We start from the raw sequence: 23,792 nt of genomic DNA, 5'->3' as shown, positions 1-23,792 counted from the left end.
AAAAAAACACAATGCACAAATATAATTGACTATCCACACACAAACACCTCTTCAATTGGATTTGCAAACCATTATTTTAATAAATGAGAAATAATTTGTAAATATATACAAAGATTTGTGAGTAAATGCTCTCATATTTGCAAACAAACATCACAATGTGTGAATAAAAACGGTAGCAGTGACAAATATCTCTCTCTAATACTAGCCACCTAGCAATTTTATGAAGCTGGCTCTAACTAGCTAGCTATTTTGACATATAATTAGGCATAATGATTAGGCTCTAGAATGCAGGAAAAAGCAGTTTCAGGTGTTAAAAATGTTTCCTTCCTCATGTACTTCATGCCCCCTCAAAAATATTGGGTGCATGACGCCCCTGGTGGTCAGGCTAATGTAATATCTGTTAAGATGCGATATTCAGTAGAGGCAATTACTAGAGAATTACTTACTTGCTCCTTTCTTTTCCGTAGAAAGAACAGAGATAAGTTGAGCTGCTTGAATGGTCTCCATTTGAAACACCCTTAGGTCTAAAGACCGCTGAGGCAGATCATTTCTGGTAAATCCTATTCATGCTTAGCCTTGAATGTCACATATTCAAACCTTGCTGTTTTGCCTCTTCCCATCTATCTACAGGTTGCCAATCCTCCAGGGGGGTACCTTTAGCTTCCTCACCCCCACCCTGGCCATCCTTGCTCTGCCTAAGTGGCAGTGCCCTGCCCCGGGCGCGCCATCATTGTCCATGCAGCTCCAGAATACCACTGCAGGCTTCCTACAGGGGGACCCCGATGAGGTTTGGAAGTCCCGCATGTGCGAGGTATGAACGTAGTCCCATCCCTAGGGCAGATTCCTCATACAGGGTGATTGTTGTTCATTATTAAGGGGAACCTCAAGGACAAATACTCATTTGATATTCTATTGACCAAAGGATTATGCAGAAAACCCAGAGTGTTACATTACTCTGCTGTCGCACTGCTTGCTTTGAACGATATTTGATATCCTATGTGGTTAATTGTGATTGAGCTAAACATCTGAATGAGCATGTGAAGGAGAAATACATTACACAGTACTTGCATATAGATACTGTTGATACTTACACTTGAATGTCAACTTCAGCAGCTTGTCACACAGTATTTGAGGTATTTTCCATTGCCTTATCAGTTGTTAGTCATCTGCCCTTTTATCCAATCACTCTCCCTGAGGCAAATGTCAAGAGAGAATAACACCTGTTCACAGAGTAGGTGACTGCATCTCATCCTAATAGTCCTATAAACTATCAACACTTAGCATTTTAGGGCTTAAGAAATATTTATCGTCTCGTAAAACTGGATGAACTAAACATGTTCTATACAAGTCAATCTAATCAAGTATATCTCATGTGATAACTCAGACAGAGTGGAGATCATGTCAGCTAACTGAGCAGAGTGACAACTGTTAAAACATGTCACTCAGTCCCAGTGTGTTCCAACATGCCTTTATTCTAAATAATCCTTCGAGAGTTGGCCCCTGTGTGGCAAACAATATTTCAGCTGTCTCTCAATACATAATTCTCCAAACCACACACACACACACACACACACACACACACACACACACACACACACACACACACACACACACACATACACACGCGTGCGTGATGGACAGTGGACACGCAACAATAGTGTGGACTTTACCTACAGATCATGTACTTTCAATGGGAAGTGCAATCAGGACTAGTTTGTATTGTGTTACGTCACAACTGTAATTCAGATGTGAATCGTGTAATGTGATTTTGTTTTGTCACTGTGTACTTACATTTTCTTTTTGTATCATTAAAACTTCTTTTTGTATCATGTTATCTCTGCGCAAGCAGACAATGAAGTATCATCTCATCTCTCTCAAATAAGTGAATGCAGTCTCTCTCACGCTAGTCCCCACGCCTTCTCATTCACAGATCCAGGGTGCTATCTTGGTATCGTCCCTGCTCCAGCTAGTCTTGGGCTTGTCTGGTCTGGTGGGCCTGGTGCTGAGATTTATCGGGCCACTGGCCATCGCCCCCACCATCAACCTCATTGGCCTCTCGCTCTTTATAGAAGCTGGGAAGAAGTCCGGGGCCCACTGGGGAATAGCGGCCCTGTAAGTAGAAGGCCTTCACACTATTTACACACAAAAAAAACTCCATGCACAAGCCTTTGCTTTCCAATGGAGGAGGAGCGGAGAGGTTCTGAGGAGTTTGTGTGCTGCAAAGCGACACACACCACTGCAAGGCTTCAGGTTGCGCTCAAAGTTCAAGAGTAAGGACGTTTCCAACCTTTCAGCGCTTGACCTCGCAGGGAGCAATGCACCTTGTGTGAAAGGTGGGAAGCGGGCTTGACATAATTAGTATGTGCTCTTAGGGACTGATTGTTATTTATGATGAGGGGTATATCTAAATGTGAACATTTATGACCCTCCCTCCAGCAAAATATATTTCACCAGTGGAGGTGCATTGCATTAAGGGACAATTATGACAAAGCAGAAGTATTATACAGTAATGTTCTATAATCAAATCTTACCGTAAAATTACTATTTTAGTATTAATTAATTAATATAGTACTGTAACTTCTTTTACTACCTGAAGTCAATCAGACTGTCAGGGGGCAACTTATCACACACTGTAGGCTTTTTTGAGCCAACAACACTGCTAGACCATACAGTAGAGGAACCACAGTGAAAACCCCAAAACAACATTCTGGTAGGTATAACAATAAGTAAGATTCAGCGTAATGAACACAGGAATTACCCACAATCCTGTTTTCCTAATATACCACTCTGGCTATGGCTATGCTATTGATAATACACACCGGGCTATGATAGAGGATTGTGGGTAATTCAAATTCCAGTGTTCATGTTGGTGTATTTTATTTACCATTATATTTTCCAGGATGTTGTTTGGGGGTTTTCACTGTTGCTACCATCTGTGATAAGTGTAGTGAAAGGTTTGGGACTGGACATTCCTTCCATTACACAAAGACAAATGACATGTGGCTGTTTACAGTGCCTTAGGAAAGTATTCAGACCCCTTCAATTTTTTCACATGTTGTTGTGTTATAGACTCAATTTAAAATGAGTAAAATGGATTAAAAGAATTTGCCATCAATCCACACACAATACCCCAGAATGACAAAGTGAAAACACGTTTTTTGAAATGTCTGTAAATTTATTAAAATTGAAATACAGAAATACCTCATGTACATAAGTATTCAGACCCTTTGCTGTGACACTCTTAAAATGAGCTAAAATGCAAAAATGTCGTCAACAAATCACTCAATAAGTTGAATTGAGTCCATCTTAATGCAAGGATAATAGTTGACATAACATGTAATTTTGGAATTAATATCTTTGTTGATGACATTTTTGTATTTTAGCTAATTTTAAGAGTGTCATAGCAAAGGGTCTGAATACTTATGTACATGACGTATTTCTGTATTTAAATTTTAATAAATGTACTGACAGTTCTAAAAACCTGTTTTCGCTTTGCCATTCTGGGGTATTGTGTGTGGATTGATGGCAAATTATTTTAATTTAATCCATTTTAAAATGAGTCTATAACACAACAAAATGTGGAAAAAGTGAAGGGGTCTAAATACTTTCCGAAGGCACTGTATATGTCTAAACAAAGTATATTATTTGCTTTAGTAAACTATTGCTGTAGAAATTACAGGAATTAATTAACACAGGTTAAATGCAAAATGCAGTACTCTGTTGTTTTTGTATAATACAGTACCTCTTTTGCTTACTGTAAAATGTTTTACTACACTGTATAGGCAAAATACAGTACAGTGCTGTGCTGGCAACTTTGGTGCCAGTAAATCACTGTAATTGTACAGCGAAAGGTTTTAATGTAGCAGCAAATCTGGGGTAAGTTCCCAAAAATAACACAATAATGTGAGAAAGAACAAGACATTCCACACTAACATTGCAGTGAGGGTTGTAATGGAGGATGGACAATTACTTTAAACCTGAAAAGCTTTGGTATAAAGTATAAACTATTGGTGTGGCCATATTTTGCATTATTGAAGTAGACTCAGTTGATGATGAATGATAATAGATACAAGCGTATGATTGAAAACATCTGATGAGTAATTTCCCAATGGCCTCTATCAGACGGAAGACATTACCCTAACAAACAAGTCCATTCAACATTAAACTAACCCAATGTTCCAAGTCAGACCCCAATGTTCCAAGTCAGACTTGTTGCAGTACCTGGACTGCATGTGTAACAACAGTGGGTTTTCATTCCATTCACGCAGCGATTCCAAATCAAACTGTAATTATTTAATAAGCTTCTGCATGAGCACCACAGTTCACCACCTTCTCAATCCTATCCTAAATTACACCACCCCCCTCCCCCCCCCCCCCCCCGGTCTCTTTGCCCAGAGTGGGGCAACCTGACCCTTTTGTAGTTGTTCTGAGGAAGCACAAATGCCACTCATCACAAATCGCCCTGCATTACAGCACATGGCCTCTCGTTCACCTCCGGCCCTCATTTCACCCTGTGAAATTTGTCTGTGCTTAACCGCTGCTGTTCCTGGATAAAGCCTGACTAAATTCATTAAGGTGAGAGAACCTTGTGGGCTCAACTAGCTCATGTCTCCATGTCTGGATGCTAATCAGCCACATCCTTCTTAGCCTAGTGGCCTTTCTCTAACCGTCTTCCTTACTACTGCACGTCACACTCAGGGGCTTAGCCCAGTGTACTGCTGGTGCCGTTCAGCCTACATGTTGGTGTCAGACTCCCCTAATCCACTTAGACAAATACCCTCAAATAAAAGCTGAGAATCTCGACCTTAGATTTCAAAACATCAAGCTGGTCCCGGGTCGGGTCAGTAACCATTACTCACAAGACTTCACAGGAATGACATTTCTGCATTTCTACGGAAAGACGTAGTGTGCCACTGCTGCCATTTTTCCGTGGAAATATAGACATTTCATTCCTGTCAAGTCTTGTGAGTTATGGTTACGGATACATATTCTGGAAAGGTTGAAGAAGAGGGAGATGTATCTTCCTCATTCCAGGAAGACAGGGTGGGGAGTGGAGGGGAGGATATACCACAAAGTGATTCAGTACTTTTGAAAAATGCTTCTCACACACCAGAGTACCACTGACCCAGCTTGAAGATTTTAAATCTAAAGTAGAGATTCTCAGCTTTTATTTGAGGGTATTTGTGTACAGTGCATTTGGAAAGTATTCAGACCCCTTCACTTTTTCCACATTTTGGTATGTTACAGCCTTATTCTAAAATGGATTAAATTTCCCTCATCAATCTACACACAATACCCATAATGCCAAAGCCAAAACAGGTTTTTAGAAATGTTTGCGAATTTATTAAAAATAAAAAACTGAAATATCACATTTACATAAGTATTCAGACCCTTTACTCAGTACTTTGTTGAAGCACCTTTGGCAGTGATTACAGTCTCAAATCTTCTTGGGTATGACGCTACAAGCTTGGCACACCTGTATTTGGGGAGTTTCTCCCATTCTCCTCTACAGATCCTCTTAAGCTCTGTCAGGTTGGATGGGGAGCATCGGTGCACAGCTATTTTCAGGTCTCTCCAGAGATGTTCGATCGGGTTCAAGTCCGGGCTCTGGCTGGGCCACTCAAGGACATTCAGAGACTTGTCCCGAAGCCACTCCTGCGGTTTCTTGGCTGTGTGCTTAGGGTCGTTGTCCTGTTGGAAGGTGAACCTTCGCCCCAGCCTGAGGTCCTGAGCGCTCTGGAGCAGGTTTTCATCAAGGATCTCTCTGTACTTTGCTCTGTTTATCTTTCCCTCAATCCTGACTAGTCTCCCGGTCAGATCAGGACTCCGCCACTCCAGAGTTTCATTCTGAATTATTCCTGTGTGCTTTTGGATATGTTTGAGGTTGCTGTCCTGCTGGAAGGAGTTTTTAGACACTGGGTTGATTGTTTTTTGTTTAGTACTGCCCATTGATTGTTTAGTGCTGCCCTTAGGGATGCTAGTTGTGAATGACAGTTCTTTTCTCGCCTTTTTTCACTACAGGACAGTGTGTCTCATCCTTCTATTCTCTCAGTACCTGAGCAAAGTCGATGTTCCTTTGATCGCCTACAAGGATAAGAAATGGAAAGTGTTTCAGTATCCTCTCTTCAAGTTGTTCTCAGTGAGTGCTGCCTATTCTAAGTGTTACACTTCTGTGAGGGCCTGTTTGTGTTATATACTTGAGTGATTCATACAATGCACTAAACTGTTGCACAACTGTTAAAAATTACAAATAGTAGTAACTAGTTTCAGGCACTGAATCTGTGTGTACTTTGTGGGGGTATGTGTAAGCCCTTCGTAGTACCTGGCTGCATTAACACCTACATTAGCCTTTACAATGCCTGTTTGGTAAGGCATTGCAAGTTTGTTATACACATTTATAGATAATTCCATCTGTTTCATAGATATTACATGGTAATTAACAATAGGAAACATAATATGACCCTCCATAGCTCATGGTTGATGTTTCCTGTAAATGTCAGTGCTTCCAGTATAGTGCTTAGTTATTGCTAATGAGGATCTTATGAGAAGCTTCTGTTGCTCAGCTGAAAACAAGAACCTGACTTGTCACACAAAGTAAACAGAATGTCGGTGTCAGGTCTCAGCTTGCATGGGCAAAAACAACAAAACTGTTTTGAAACAGCAATTCTGTTTGTTGTTTTTTTTTACCAATGGGCCTCAGGCATAGATAAAGCCCTTCCCTAAACCTCAGTGTTGCCAGGATAAGTTCATTCAAGTCCTTGGGACCCGATACCCTGAGGGTGATATCAGAAAGGTTCAATAAGAGTTATCAGATGGCTGAAGTGTTAATCCTGTCCCCCAGTAATGGATTAGTAATGTGTAACTGCATTCTTGAGGTAAGAACACACCTTTTACCAGTGTCAAACATATACTCACTGAGCATTTTATTAGGAACACTATACTAATACTGGGTAGGGCCTACCTTTGCTTTCAAAACAGCCTCAATTCTGATGTTCTGGTCCATGATGACATGATTTGCATCACGTAATTCCTGCAGATTTTTCAGGTCCACTTTCAAGTGAATCTCCCGTTCTACCACATCCCAAAGGTGTTCTATTGAATTCAGATCCGGTGACTGGGAAGGCCACTGAAGAACACTGAACTCATTGTCATGTTCATGAAATCAGTTTGAGACGACTTTTGCTTTGTGACATGGTGCATTATCATGCTGGAAGTAGCCATTAGAAGATGGGTAAATTGTGGCCATGAAGGGATGCACATGATAAGCAACAATACTCAAATAGGCTGTGGCATTTAAGCGATGATTGATTGGTATTAACAGGCCCAAAGTGTGCCAAGAAAACATTCCCCACACCATTACACCACCTCCACCATGAGAAGGTGTACAGGTGTTCCTAATAAAGTGTTCAGTGAGTGTACATTCCGTATTCTCTCAAGACAATTGCCTGAGGATTAGTCACATGATTTGGCAAGAGAATTCTGAGGCCATTTCGAGTAACTTCCAGTTTTACAATGAACTGTTTTTTTCCTCCTTGGTGATTAAGGTGTTATTTCTGTTGGTACTGTTCAAATGTTAGAAAGCTTGCCATCTTGGAAATACTTCACAGGTATAATGCATTATTCCTTGTCATAAGCATGAATGAACCTTTATAATGTCTTATTGTCAGATTCATTCAGTTATGTCTTTCTATATGCCAATTATTTGACTAAAAATGGCTGATAACTCAGGATCATTATGAAATGGTAAGACATTATTCGGAGGCTATATGTTCTTATGACAAGCTTTGTAATGTAATTAATGTAATTAATACTAGATTACAATGCATAATACCACAGGGATATACTGTGCCCTTCATACAGCTTTGCAAAGGTAAAGTAGGCCTATGTTCTGTGCACAGTGGTGAAGCTCACTATGATTTGGTGCAGGCCTGATCTCTTTTGAGTTTAACACCTCTGGATCGTCATGGGAAAGTTACCTCAAGTGCCCTCTCTTGGAACACTTAAAAAACAATACATTCTTTCAGGAGCAATGATTAATAGGCACTCTAAGCCAAAGGCAACTGAAAAAAATACCATCACAGAAAAAAAGACCTGTGAACAGATGAAAAGGAGATCAGATTAACACCAACACAGAGCTCTGATTTATAGCTGGCAAGATAAGATAGGTTGAATTAAACCAGTCATTGTAGTATTGTGACAGCTCGCTTAAGTTGTTGACCCATATTCAAGCGTAAAGTTGGCCCAGTTTATGCCCAAGGAGTTTGGTAACCAGCACACACCTGCAATACTTTGCACATAAGACATTACAATACAGTATACGGCAGTTAGTTAGGGTTGAGGCTATTTAGAACTAGAGCACTACTACCGCACCATATATTATTTCTGTCATGTCATGTTAACTCAGGTTAAAGATCGACACAGGATAAAGTGTCTGTCAAATGTCTACATCAAAGCAATAAGCCTATCAGTTAGGATCTGAAACCATGACACTTGATGGGGTTCACATATGATAATGTGGGAATGGCATTTCAAGCCAAAAACACACATTAGCCCTGTTGCAAAACATAAAAAGCCCTAGTGCATGCCCAGTTCTGTTCCCTGTGAGTGCTGTTCATGGAATACCACCAACTCTCTGTCTGTGCACCCACTGTGCAACCTAAGTTTCATCTTGGCGCCTGAATAAAATCATAGTGGCAATACAAATGTGAAAATGGTTCAAACAGAGTTGATACTGACACAGTATCCTGCCTTGCAACACTTTATGAAGTTTATTGACTGTTAATTATTATTTATAAATAGTTTACAAACAGTTATGGCTCATTGGTTGAAATTATATGATAGTTGTTTGGTCCGCATGACATGGTGAGCTCTTTTGTGGTTGCACTGTTATTAATACTTAATAATAATGGAATAAAATGCTTATAATTTTGCACATCAACCCTTTATCAACCCTATATACAGGTAACCTTAAAGGTGCAGCATGTAGTTAGAAAATTGGAAAACGTGCACATATGCGCTATGTTTTCTAATACTGGCAAACATGTGTATATCCTTGTAAACAAACCAAAAATAAAAAAGACACGTAAAGGCCAGTGTTTGAACATAGATTTTAGATTTTAGAAAACGCTTTGTTTGGACCAATACAGCACTCTTCACTGAATGTTCTTCATCATATGATCTCATTCCTTGATTGCTACTGATTTATCATGGCCATTTAGCACTATTTTAAAGGTAACATCTGCATACTGGACTTTTTATGTAAAGTGTTACCTGTCTCTTTTCTTTTAATCCAATCATAGGCTTTGTTTGGGATGTGTGGGGCCTGGTTGGTCTGCTTCCTGCTGACCTTCTTCGAGGCCCTTCCCTCTAAGGCAGACCAATATGGCTACTCTGCGAGAACGGACATCAACCTGGGCGCCATCACAAGTGCACCGTGGTTTCATGTACCATATCCAGGTAAGTGCTGGCAATGTTATGGAGCAATGTATCTGACCTCATACAGTACTATTCTTACAGACCAATAAACTGGAGTTCAAATGGTAATTAGCATGTCAGTTCAGATGAGATATGAATAAATAATACTACTAATAATAATAATGATAATGTGCTATTTATTAGCACTTGGAAATAGGAAGCATTTTGTCTTCTTTTAGCTCTATACTCCAATAGTTTGGATTTGAAATCAAACTACTACTATGGCGTCAAAGTAGAGATTCTCAGCTTTAAATATATATATTTTTTTTGATTGGACCATTTAGAAAGTACAAAATGTTTTAAACATACTCCCCCTAGAGGGTTGACTATCACAAGGCAATGCAGAAATGTGTTATTTCAGATATTGCTCTGTGTTCATAATAAAACTTTATGTCGAGCACACATTTCTATTTTGAATGCGTGTGTGTGTGTGGTAATGTGTAACAATTGTATTTCCACAGGTCAGTGGGGCATGCCCACTGTAAGTGTGTCCTCAGTGTTGGGCATGATGGCGGGTGTCCTAGCCTCCACCATGGAGTCCATCGGTGACTACTATGCCTGTGCCCGCCTCTCTGGTGCCCCCCCACCGCCCACCCATGCCATCAACAGGGGCATCGCTGTAGAGGGTATTGGCTGCATCCTGGCAGCACTGTGGGGGAGTGGAAATGGCACCACATCCTATAGTCAGAACATTGCGGCACTAGGCATCACCAAAGTACGCCCTCTATAGGATGTTTTGTGACACTTCACCTGAGGAATGGGATGTATAGCCATTAGCACTGATATCACCCCATCATAAAATATAGTGACTTGTAATAACTGACTTAAAGGTGCAGTTCACTCAAAAGTCTAAGTTGGTCAAATGTTTTCAAACCTGAAAAGTGAGCTAATGTCAAGATGATTCCACATCCCACATCATCTGTGTAGATATACAGTAGATATATGCCTTAGTCACAAAGGGAAAATATGACTTCTACTTTTGTATCACATGCAGTGCTATTTAAGTTTCTCTCACCCTTAATCTTTTCTGATACACTGTTGTAACTGTTTGACACCACAGAGTAGTCTCTCTGGTAGTTTTTAAAAGTCATTGATCTCATCTACCAAGTATTTAGATCACCCCTAAAAACATCACAGCTAATATTCAAAATGTTGAACGTCATCCAAAAACACCACTACATATTTTGTCATGGGCATGCCAGGGTCTTTACAATGTTCAGATTCCTGACAGTTTTCAGTTGCATTCCCATGGTGTGTCTGGGACCAAATAAGGCTGGTACTGTATGCATGACTGATAGCCCCCCTACATTGACTAATGAGTCCCTTTGCCCACTTCGACCCGGCCAGGTTGGTAGCAGGCTGGTCATCCAGACAGCCGGTCTTCTGATGATTGTCCTGGGACTCTTTGGGAAGTTCGGTGCTGTTTTCATCACCATCCCAGACCCTGTCATTGGAGGCATGTTCCTTGTCATGTTCGGAATGATTGCTGCTGTGGGAATCTCTAACCTCCAGGTAGAAAAATAAAATGTATTTCAAAAGAATTACAGAATAAATTAATTACACTCAATAAACTCCACAGATGTGTACAGTAGCAGCGGGGAAACAACATGTATTTGTATTTTACAAAAAGTAAGGCTAGAGTGAGTGACATGCAGTCAAGTAAACAAGACAGTATACCAAGGAAGCTGGATTTAAGAAATTGGCACCTTTTGTCTTTATCTATGGAATGGGAATGACAATTCACACCTTTGATTTAAAGGCCATCATTTCATGGTTAATAGTAAAGTACCTTATTACTCCTCCACTCATTGTTTAGGCACCACTTTGAGTTTCTAGAAATGTTTACAAAATCTCTGACCACCTAAATTGCAAGGTGAAAAGTAAAGCAAAAAAACATCATCTGATTAATCAGTAGATTAATCAACTAATAGGAAATAATTAATCAACAAATGTTTTTAATTGACTGACCGCCCTAGCATTTAGTCCATCACATAATTATGATATGGAAAATAAATTAAACAAAATACTGTAAAATATCAAAGAGACTAGTTTTGCTCTTGTTCAGCTACTTGGGCCATTATGCTGTACCGCCTCTTTCTTCAAGCCCAACTGGTATTTTATTTAGACGTCCCATGACAAACACTAACCCTGTTTTGTGAGGCCTTACGAGGCCCTTGGCATGTACAGGCCTATGTTGGTGAAGTTTACTTTGAAAACACATCATACTGTTAAGATCAGTCTCATGAAAACATCAGAGTGATCCTTTTCATCCTGAAAAACTTTTTCAAACCATTACTCTTGTGAGGTCACGCTTATGGCACTTATGATAAAGCATTAGCACCTGCACTGGGTGAAACTGCTGGAGTGGTTCCAATGTCTGTGATTATTTAGAATTAAAAACTAGAAACATCTGATGGCATATATAAACATTTTTTTAATGCATTTCTTCAGCAAATCAAGTTCAAGTTCGTCTGGGAACTTCAGTGCACAACAGCTGTCTGTGACCAGATGCAAAAACCTCTCCAAACCAAACCTTCATACCCATAACCGCAACAATAACTGCTACACAGCATACACTGTTGTCATCATATTAACAATAGTTAAGAAACTTAACCTACAATACCAATCAATGTTTACAATCATGCAAAGCAACAGTAAGCAGTTACATCGGCTGGCCCTGGTGACAATAAATGAATAAAACTGAAACTTACTTTGAATCGGAGAAGTTGCAGTTGGATAGCCTTAGCCAGCTAGCGAACATAAAAAGCATTCCTCTGTGAGTCAGGTTGTTGAGTAGGCTAAATTAGCTGCATTAACTAAGCAAGTAAAAGATAAAATAGGGAGAAAAAAACAAAAAAAAGGTAGCTCTCTCTCAAAAATTAAATTACATTGAAGCGCTTATCATGAAGTCGAGATTGTTATTTGTCCACTTGCTTTTTAAGCCAAAAACATCATGGGACAATACCTACTGTAGCATACCTGCGGTTTAGACAGCCGTAGAACGTGTTCCACAACAATGACTGAAATTGTTTAAGCTAGAATGCAACTCAATCACAATTTGCATGACCCCTAGTGGAAGTGAAGTGAGTTCTGGAGATCACTGCAACTGAGCTCAAGATAAAACTGGCAAAATTACATTGCAAGAGAGTACACTTAAACTATCCAGAACACACTGCCATGGTAATAAACAGGGGAAGTTACGGCAAAACACGCATGTTGCAAATGGTCTTGTATGTTTGAAATGTGCCCAAATCATTTCAAAGTAATTTAAACCAAGTCCTTGCATCTTTTAAGAGACTTTGGGATGGTTTTGGCAACGTTCAAACATGCTAATTTAGGGTACATTAACTTCCACTCCTTGTCCATATATTAAGTGATTTCCCTGGTGTGAACTATCCACAACATGGATCTAAATTGATCTAGTACCATGCTTATAATCTATTTTTGACATTGTTCTTTAATCCATAACAACTGAGATAAAAACTGACCTTGATATAACCCTAACGTCTGCCTATTTCTTTTCCCTTTGTACAACAGTATGTCGACCTGAACTCCTCTAGAAACCTGCTCATTCTGGGCTTCTCAACATTCAGTGGCCTCGTACTGCCAACCTGGTTTCATTCAAACCCAGGCATCATAGATACAGGTGATTATGTCACATACTTGCATAGATTTTATGTACACACACACACACACACACACACACATTTGAATACAGCCTTAAAGACCAAGAGAATTGATATGAAACTGACACCACTGTACTGGTCCACTACATCTAAGGTGTTTGGACAACAGTTTGGAAGTAATGACTTACTCTTTATTACCAGTCTTTATTTTTTTAAATGTATTGATGCTTATTTTTTTATTGGATAGAGGCAGTGGAGAAAGACAGGAAAGTAAGGAGGAGAGGGTATGCCAGCAGGGCATGGGCCCAGATTCAAACCCATGCCGACATAGGCATATATGTGCACTGTAAGCCATGGTGCTAGACCACTGGACCACCTCAGGCCACAGGATTAGTGCTTAGTTAACACATTCATTCTTGATTTATACTACCGCAGCACTGATTCACATTGATAAATGTATTATCACTCAACCGGCACAAAACTCTTATAAGTACTAATAAGAAAAGTACTTTTATAATGAAGTGCCAAGAGAGCAATCCATTAATAGAGAACTCTGACCTCATAAGAGCTTGATCCCTGAGTCATGTGGTGTGAGTGGCACACCCAGGAGAGGGCTAATCCTGAGAGAGGGGGTGGGGGGGGGGGGGGGGAACTTGTCTGGTTTCCTCGGGTCAGGGCTGCTTACCTCCCAATCCTCTTGGCCTGTCTCATTGTCACTGCCATAATCTGGCTGTGAGGAATGGCTTAAGTGCCACACTGCTTTCTCTATGGACCTTACCCGCCGACCAGCGCTCCTCACCTTTGCACCAGTCACTCCCTCCCCTATCCACTAGGCTGGTTGCACCACAGCGAGTGGCGAGTTGACCAGTTTGATAAACAAAGTGGTCGTCATGAGGGGGATCCCGTTAAACACACAAAGTAAGATGAATGGGAATTGAAAAGCTTGGTGCTCTGAACTCTTGACCGTTGCGGTATAGGTCCCAGATTGATGTGCTTGTTCTTGCCGAAACAATGTTAGCGTTGTGTGTTAATCTTAATTCAATTTAATACAACTTCATTAATCCCCTCGAGAGCGATTATGAAAGCAAGGCATCGTCCGAGCACAAGCGAACAGTACAAACAGTATGTAAGCCTATATTTATACAGGACAACACATTGAGCTATATAATACAGTAATAAACAGCTGTGAGAGACAGAGAGACAGCTGTGTGAGGGCCATTATGAGAGCCATTGGGTTTGATAGATACTGTAACTACAGTGCCGTGTAAAAGTATTCACCTCTCTGCACAATTTTCAAATTGTGTTACCTCAGAGCCTGAAATTTAAATACATTAAATTGTTTGTTTTTTCTACACACCCTACTGGACATTTTCAAAGTGAAAGAAATAATAAATAATATAAATTATTTATTAAAAATTAAAAATAGAAGACCTGTGTGGAAAAAGTATAAACCCCCTTTCTGTGCCTCTCCTAAAATTAGCTCAAATGAAAACATTTCTTCAACAATTTACTCAATACGTTGAATTGAGTACATTGAGTGCAATGATAATAGTTCAAACTTTTTTGAGAATGTATAAGCTTGTCTTTGCAGGGTCCCTCATTTGAATAGGAATCAATTTCACACTCTGTTGACCATGTTGTCACTACAAACTGAACCAAATGAGAGGGAACAGAACTGCTCAGGAATGCTACCCTAAGGCCTGGGGAGACTTTTAAAAAATCTACAAATTTGAATGGCTGAGAGGGAAAAAGCGCAGTCGATTGGATCATTCCAATCACTCTACACAATTACACAATTGGTTTATATAACCTAGTGGCCAATAGGAATCCCTTAATGAAAAAAAAAAATCTATTTTAAATCCGTATTTGCAATAATAAAGTCAAGTGGTACAGCAAAATGTGTCTGGAAATGTATTTTTTGGATTTACTACAACACATTACATTTAGTGCAAATCCAGCACACGCATTCCTCTTTTCACACCATGTTCTGTGTGAAGAATAGTGGAAGCTGCATCATGTTATGGGTATGCTTGTCACTGACAGGGACTGGGGTTTGTCAGGATCAAGAGAAAATAGAGAAATGCTGAGTTGGTAGAGACAACCTAATCAACACAGTGTGTAATTGATTCATGTTCAAATCAGGAACCCTATGAAGTCAAAGATACATTATTAATTCTGAAATCACATTAACTATTACCCTTTCAATCAGATGGACTTATCTTAAGTTATTGAGTCTTCTGTTTTTCATTTTTAAGAAATGATTTACTTTTTTTCTTTCTGTTCTTTCACTTTGAAAGTGTCCAGTAGGCTGTGTAGATCAGTGGGGAAAAATCCCAATTTAAAGGGATGGTTCGGCCTATTTTCATGTTCAGGTGAAATATAATCTTTTCATCTTCTCTAACAGTTAGCCCTCTCCAATAGACAGGATTCCAACGGTACTTAGTTTAGCATCGCTGAATGTCAAAATCTCCTCAGTGACAACAAAGTTTAGTAGCAGCTATACTAGATTAACCTGTACATGCTTTTATTGTAATCGCAAACAACGTAGTTTTGCAATAATATGCAATGATAGGTTGTCACATATGCTTCCTGGATTCCATTAGGATACCAGCAACGTTTTGTTCACAGCTAGTAATCACTTCGTGATCGAGTGCCTGTCCAATGAGGGGAGACCAAATGTAATTGTTGTAAGTCACTTTGGATAAAGGCGTCTGTTAAATGCCATAAATGTAATGTAAATGTAGCCTATGCTAAATGCTAAACTAAGTGCCATCTGAATCTTGTGTCTATTGAAGAGCGCGCTGCTAACTTTTAGCCTGTGCTGCGGTAGCAATGTGGAGAGCAGAGAACCGAAGAAGCTTTCACTACTGGCCTATAAGGACAACTCGGGGTAAGATGATATTTCACCTAAACATGAAAATAGGCTGAACCATCCATTTAATGTAATTAAATTTCAGGCTCTGAGGCAACAACATTTGAAAATGTTGCATGGGGGTGAATACTTTTGCACGGCACTGCAACTTTTATATTCCTATAACTCTTATATTCCTATAACTCTTATATCCACAGGGATTAAAGAACTGGACCAACTTATAGTTGTTCTCTTCACTACACACATGTTCATTGGTGGATTCTTCGGATTTGTGTTGGACAACACGATTCCAGGTTAGCCCTAATCTTGTCACCATCAATCAATTTCATCACTGTATATGTCTCTGTTGAATCTTGATTGGTTATCCAAGTAACTGAGTGTGAAGTCACTTTCAAACTGACTTTAATTAATTTAGATTTCCTTTCATTTTCAAAAGGCACTGAAAAAGAGAGGGGCATTAAGAGTTGGCGTAAGAAAGTGGAAGAAGAAGGCCCTTCTTACCTGAAGGACCATTCCTGTTACGAAATTCCTTTCTGCACAAACTGTCTGCAGAGGTTCAAGTTCTTCCAATATCTGCCTTTCCTTCCGTCCTACAAGACTCCAAAACAGAGAACGCAAGAGTCTATGTACTATTTAGCAAGACGCTAACGCTAAACCAGTAATCCTGTACCACACTCCCTGATACATTGAGTCAACTAGCTTCTGTGGCTTGACATGTTCAACCGTATGTGGCTAACAAGTGGGGCACCTGGACCTTACTGTGCTTGAAACACTTCAGATTAGCAATTCCATCGCTACGTAATAGTAAAAGAATTCCCGCACACAACATTACCTCTGCAGGGCATGGGTCCTAACATGTGTTAGAAATTATTTTTATAATTTATAAAACAGTTGCATCATAATGCTCAATAGCAGACAAATAAATAAAGCTTTTCAGTTCTTTATTGAGAAGTTGTTGATAATTGTATTTGATATTCCATGTGCAAATCAATTGAATTAATGTTTTTTAATCATCTGATCCAGGAAACATTTATCTTTGGTAATCATTAACTTTTGATTGAGAAGTTGTTGATAATTGTATTTGATATTCCATGTGCAAATCAATTGAATTAATGTTTTTTAATTATCTGATTCAGGAAACATTTATCTTTGATAATCATTAACTCTTGATTGAGAAGTGTTAGAAATTATTTTTATATAAACAGTTTATTTTTGCTATAATAAAAATACATTGCTCCAGTGTGCTAAATTTGCTAATGTGATGGCCTGTTGATAAATGAGAGATGAATCAAGCATTAGTCCCGTGGTACGTTGGATTAATACATGGAGAGGTTAAGCCAGGTCATCAAGAAAGATGTTGCAACACACGCTTACACAAAGAACTATAGTGGAATAATACCAAGCTAGGGAGGACAGGCTAGGGAGGACATACCAGAGTAGGTGTCTCATCTCTTACAGGGTGCTGACTCCGCAGATGGGACAATGGTGTGACCAGCCCGTGAACAACAAGGGATGCCAAGTCTAAACCGCGGTTCCTCCCCAACCAAATAGCCAATCACAATCATTTTGTATACTGTAAATACTTTGTTTGACTGTTTGAATGCATCCATTTTTGGAGGGTTGGTTACAGATTAACAGCTTGCTGACTGTGATTTTCTTCGCCAAAAGTGGTCCTTGTACAAGCCTAGAATTCTGACATAATAAATAATAATAATAAATAAATAATAAATAGCTAAAAGTAAGAAGTAGTTTGTCTTCTCCTTCAAATAAAGAATACGTTTTCTCACACATGAAACCGATCTGTCATTTCTTGTGGAGTTATTTTCTCCTACTGTGTAATACCAAGGACAAAATCTCTTGCATATACAGTATAATGCATTGGAGTCAATAGAGGATTTACATATTAATTTGAAGTACTCATGTGTGGCCTCAAGTCAGGATTTTGACCCATTTGTAGAGGGAGTGTATTTCAGTTAGAATGATATCTACCTCAGCGAGGAAAGTGAGGACAGTGCCTTACCAATAAATGACCGAAAAGGGTTTGTCTGCTAATTTAAGCAGGAATGTTGATTAAAGTAAGATAAACTTACAATAATGCACTTTTTGAGGCACTGTGTCAACTTAGCTGATAAGGGGTTATTGCCCTAAGCATTCCATTGTTGATTTTATCATTGTATTGTGTATGTACTGTTAAAGAGAAGCTACAGGATATCACAACTATTTTATTTTTAAACCTCTTGTTTTTTGGTCTGGATGGTCAATGTTTAGTTTGTACAAATATAATCTATGAGTTGAATCAATGTTTTACCTCATTCAGCCAATTTATAGTTTACCAATGCCAACTTTTGAAGCAGCAGTACTGTTAAAGGGGAACTGCAAATTTGGGAAATGTGTCTGTGCCTTAACCTCTCTGACTCAGTGTCAATCTTTCAACATGCCCACCTCTCTATCAGGGAGAGCGGCGCTAGAGAACTAAATAAGAGCAACGTCACACGGTTACACACACACCCCCCCCCCCCCCCCCCCCCCCCACTGAAGTGCTAGATAGAACTTTGTAGAATACAGAAAATCTCTGGAAAAATTATGTGATAATATAGATATTTTTAAATGTTTACAAATTAATTAAAAATGAAAAGCTGAAGTGTCTTGAGCCAATAAGTATTCAAAGGGAGTTGTTAGTGACAGCCTAATCCACATAGTGTGTAATTGATTCCTATGCAAATCAGAGACCCCATAAAAACACAAATATTCATTCCGAAATCACATGAACTATTATCCTCAATAATAGTTCATGTGACTCAATTCAACTTATTGAGTGACTTGTTCAAGACATTTTTGCAGTTGAATTTTAGGAGTGTCACAGCAAACGAGGTGAATACTTACAGTATTGACTCAAGACATTTCAGCATTTCATTTTTAATTAATTCGTAAAAACTTCTAAAATAATATTTTCATTTTGATATTATGGGATATTTTATGTAGATCAGTAATTATAATAATTATTATCAGTAATCTAAATCTATTTTAAAGTCATGTTGTAACAACAAAATGTGGAAAAAGTCCAGGGGGGTGAATACTTACTGAAGCTAATGATATGTTTTGTTGGTTGTGCTGAAGTCAGATGTATTTGGTAAACTGCTGCAGTTGTGTATGCATTACAATTGCTAGCTATCACTGTCTTCCAAAAAAAAAGTGCTACCTGCGACTGTTTTGAATGACGTACTGTATGAGGAGTTCCCTTGTTTGTGTGTTGCTGTTACTACCGCATGCATGCGTAGTAAGCCCACGGCTTCTTTGCTTGGCAGAGCTCAGAAAAGGTACAATTGTGAATGCACTACCCAATGTCATCTCACAAAATGCATATGCCATATTTAAAAACAATTATTGATCGGATGTGTCCGCACTCAGGCAGCTGTATGGCTTTCCATGAAACATTTTCGGGTGCAAAACAAAACAGGGCATATTATAAGCTGTGTTCTTTGCACAACGCAAACTACTCAGACAGCTATCTAGACGTGTTTAGGAAACTCCGCAACATACTCAGGTTAACTAAACTTGAGTCTTTATCTTCGGTGCAAGTGGCATCATGTTTTTCAGACCAAGCCTATACAGAGAAAAAGATATTTGGGTGCGAATAAATATGAATAAATATGTCTGATCAATAAAACTGATTTATCTCATTATTAGATTTTTACCAGACTGAATTCATTAAGAATATTTTCAGTTTGGTGCTGAAGGATCACAGTCTGTTCCTTTGGCGAAAGAACCGACTGGAGAGAGAGAAAGAGAGAGAGAGTAGAGAGAAAGAGACAAGAGGAGAGAGAGGTAGATGATGGAAAAAGGGCGGAAAGGGTGGAGTGTTAATGCCCAATGATGAAACCCGTTCATTGTTAGACGCTAAAAAGTCACATCACAGCTATGTTCATCCTATTACTCACTTGGTATTGTGTAGCATAATCAACTCTGCTTAGGGCCAGTCAGCTTGGCTAAACATATTTGTTTCAAGAATAGTTAACAGGGTCTGGAGGATGAGAACCAGGGATAGATTAAAGCATACAGTACATTCTCATATAAATGAAGGAGAGGTATAAAAAGATCTAAACAATTAAGAGGTTAATCAGCGTGTGTTATACTACATTTACATTACATTTATGACATTTAAAAGACGCCTTTATCCAAAGCGACTTACAACAGTAAGTAAGTGAATCATCTATCCATCAGTCATCATGAAAAAGTGCTCAGTGCTCAGACCAGGGGCCATTGGCAGTCACAATGCTTATTTTTTATTTTTTTTTAATAGGAGAGAAACTTGTACAGGGGGGTAGTGGGGATGAAGAGGTCTTTAGGAGGAACCGTTAAGATGTAGCCTGAAGAGATGGGTCTTCTACAGCGGAAGATTGGTAGTGATACTGAGTGTGATAGCGATACTGAGTAGTGACTGGTGAAAGGGGAAAAGGACGGTGCTAGGTAGTTGAAGGTTTAGATAGATATAAGACCGGAAAGACATAAGTAGATGGATAGTATGTTAGAAGGTACTGGTCTCCGAAGTCACCCCCCTCGCGGAACTCCATGGTGGTGGCGAAAGACACTGTAAACAAACGAAGCGAGGGTATGCCTCGAATTATAAAGGGTTCTCCACACAAGGAATTATTCAGAGCGCACGCTAAGTGTATAAATGTTTTACTTCCCTTTACACGGAGGAAGAAGTGCCGATCAGAGGTTTCTTTGGCTTCGGACAGGCTGGGGCTGCTGCAGCTGCTAGTGGACCACAGGACCACCGAGGACGAGAGCCGGGGGACAGACGATGCGGCATAACGTGAACGGTGTTTCCACACCCAGGACGCGAGACCACAGGTAAGTTACACCTTTCTTTATATAGGGCTGCAGGTCTGGTCAGGAATGAATGGCCTTGCAGATGTAATTAGGAGAGAGGACAGTAGGCCTCAGACAGAACACTAATTCTGTCTGGCCTCATTAAACAGAAAGTGGCATATACTGTACCTCTCCACGCCTTGTGAGCTAGAGCATGTGAGCGGAGCATAGTGAGGAGTGGACGTCATTCTAACGGAGTGTGGAGTGGGTATTCAAAACCCACTCCAATACAGCTCACACCACGAGCTCAGGGCATGATCAGACCAAATTATTTTGCTGATATTCCAATAAATCCTACATCAAAATGTGTTTAGAGAATGACATGTTAAAGCCACGCCAGCCATCCTACTACTGCCTTCCAAACCACCCACTGAACAGGTTCCTTTTTAGCCCTAATATCGACATTCAAGATGCATCTTCCAAAAGGGGTCCTACTAATCACCCCCAAACAACCACAAACAACCACAAACAGGTACCCAAAAGTATCCAAAATAACACCAAACAATGTGTTCTCTATTGGAGCAAATTAACATTAAGCTGCTACAGAACGACGCCTATCCATGTGTAGCTGAAGGAAGGACAACATCCACCTTCCCACCCTCACCCACACCGACCCTTATGCACTCTACTCATACCACCACCCCCCCATAACCTTCACACAGTCACAGGCAAATAGTGTATGCTATTAGAAGGTTCTTCAATGTTTGAAGGTTTGGTCTGAGTGCTTTCTGTCCCAAGGGTTAGGGTTAGTTAGGGTTTAAGGTTAGAGGTTAAAGAGGCTGGCCAGTAATCTTAAGGTCACTGGTTCAATCCCAACCCCAGGAGGGAGCTGGATGTGTGCTGGTGACTGGAGGGTTGCTGTCATCCCATCTAAGGTGTCTACCACTGCCGTTGTGCCTTTAACCCCTAACTGCTCCCAAAAAACGACTGTGCCCAGAGCTCTGTTCTCCCTGTGGGTGTGCAGGTGTGTTGTCTCAGGGTGTGTGCAGAAATACCACATTCCAAACAGTGATTGGCAAATAAAACATGGTTTGGTTTTGGTTATAGAGAGGGAGATAGTGGTAGTAGGGTTGTCAGCTATAGTGGGGTTCTTGGTCAGTGTGGAGTAGTTAAAGTTGGATAGTATAAGAGGTAGTTAGTGTCTGTGGGGTAGTGAAAGTGAGACTTTGTCAAAGTATACCCAACACTTCCAGTCTTGGCCCTACAGATGTCAATGATACGAGGAGTGTGATCGTCCAAGGCTTCAAAGAGCTCGCTTTGCAGGTTCTTGTTGCAAATTTTGCTGAACTCTGCAAGCACCTACATACAGAACACACACTCAGGCTACAGGGGGATTAGGCGATCAGCCATACTCTCTGTCAAGATATTTAACGTTGCCCCATCTAGGTCATTCTATATATAAAATACACAAATATTACTATTTGCAAATCAGAACTAGCTGTTTGAATGTTCCTATGAATTGCTGAATACCATAAATGAACACGTTTTTGTACACAGCTCACATTTTTCTATTGGCCTGTGGTGTCCAGTGATAAATTGGTCATCATTGCCATCTGTATAGACATCTAGTAGGTGATAATCTGCTTCGTCCCCTGCCTTGAATGCAACCTATTTCTTTGTGTCTTGGACGTTGTACGCATGTACAGTAGGTGTTCCTCAAAATGTGTAGATGTATACAAACGTCCACAGACCAGCCATTGATCCAGGAACATATCAGAAGAACTTGGGATCACTTCTACATGGAATCAGGCAAAGCATTTGGAACTGGTTTTCACAACGTCCTGTAATGGTGAGGGATGACAAGAACTATCAACCCAAATAACATAAAGGTTGATATGACATGAAGATGTTAATGCATGGTATACTGCTTCAGACTGGGTGATAGATCAAAGGGTAAGACACTACCCAAGAGCTGATGTAAAACTCAGTTCATGGTTCAGACCACACAGCTGGACCCAGAGTCAGACCCAAATAAGTTGTTACTGTCTTTTATTTTCTTATTTTCCAAACAGTTTCATTTGGGATGTTCTCACAAGTGATCAATTCTTTCAACTGCTGAAGTCTTGAAAAAGGCACCTCAATATATTTTGCGGATGCTACAGCAGTGGCCGTGTTGCTATTCTTAAAGTCCAAACACTGGCGCATCTGGTATCTCTTTGCAAGTAAAAGAGCAATTTTATGGAAGTTGCATACAGCTAGGTGTTTGAAATACAAATGTTTTGCCTCAAACCGAATGCACCACTGTGCTCTGAGGGGCCCAAATTCACTAATTAGGCGTGAATAATGCAACAAGTAATCCACTTTGGGAGTACATTTGTGCATTCAATTCTGAGAGCACCGAGGAAAACCTTTCCAAGCCAACTGGACTTGATTTGTGGGGCTAAGACAATATCACAAATCTCCAGGAGAAGCAGGTACAGATGCCAGTGAGGGCTAAGCTGCCAATCAGAAGAGGCAGAAGACGGAAGAGAGTCCACTTTTCCACTGCTTTCCCTGGAAAAGCAGCATCATGGTTTGTTTGAGCAGCACAGGCTTATGCTTCCTGTTGTATTTCCCAAAGCAAAATTGAGAGTTGAACTGCGGAAGGCTTACAGTTTTCTCCATGTGGAACTGTTGCAGTAGCAACTTAATTATGTGTGGAATGGTGCCCTCCAAAACATCATGCATAACATCCGGGGGGGACGTGTTAGAAGCCACAAAGTGTGGTAATTCATCAAAAGGGCAGGGTCCTGTCACACCATACAAAGTTTTTCCATCTGGGTGGTCCAAGTGATACTTGTGAAGGGCAGCTGTACACAACACACAGGAATCTTCATCTATGTGGATTGTTATGTCCTCATGGTGGCATAGACAGTACCTGCAAATTCTTCCTCAGATGCAATAGATACAAGTGCTTTGATTATATGTAGTTGGTTGTCAACATTGACAGTCACTCCTTCAACTTGAAG

General features: G+C 40.0%; 1 protein-coding gene across 1 annotated transcript in view; it reads left to right on the top strand.

Moving 5' to 3' along the window:
- The window catches only part of LOC310802467 (solute carrier family 23 member 2), a gene marked incomplete at its 5' end in the record, with an annotated part of 40,274 nt that extends 22,524 nt beyond the window's left edge, over positions 1-17,750 (top strand). The window contains 9 exons of the mRNA XM_083666842.1: positions 631-811; positions 1,931-2,112; positions 6,022-6,139; positions 9,300-9,456; positions 9,936-10,189; positions 10,822-10,986; positions 13,012-13,120; positions 16,170-16,265; positions 16,409-17,750. Coding sequence (XP_083522968.1) covers positions 631-811; positions 1,931-2,112; positions 6,022-6,139; positions 9,300-9,456; positions 9,936-10,189; positions 10,822-10,986; positions 13,012-13,120; positions 16,170-16,265; positions 16,409-16,620 — 1,474 coding nt within the window. The 3' untranslated portion in view covers positions 16,621-17,750. The remainder of the gene's footprint in view (positions 1-630; positions 812-1,930; positions 2,113-6,021; positions 6,140-9,299; positions 9,457-9,935; positions 10,190-10,821; positions 10,987-13,011; positions 13,121-16,169; positions 16,266-16,408) is intronic.
- Positions 17,751-23,792: the final 6,042 nt, after the last annotated feature.

Source organism: Argentina silus, assembly GCF_951799395.1.
Source record: "Argentina silus genome assembly, chromosome: 3".
NCBI lineage: Eukaryota > Metazoa > Chordata > Actinopteri > Argentiniformes > Argentinidae > Argentina > Argentina silus.
The sequence above is the reverse complement of the archived record's forward strand: the minus strand, read 5'-3'. Positions and strand labels throughout refer to the sequence as shown.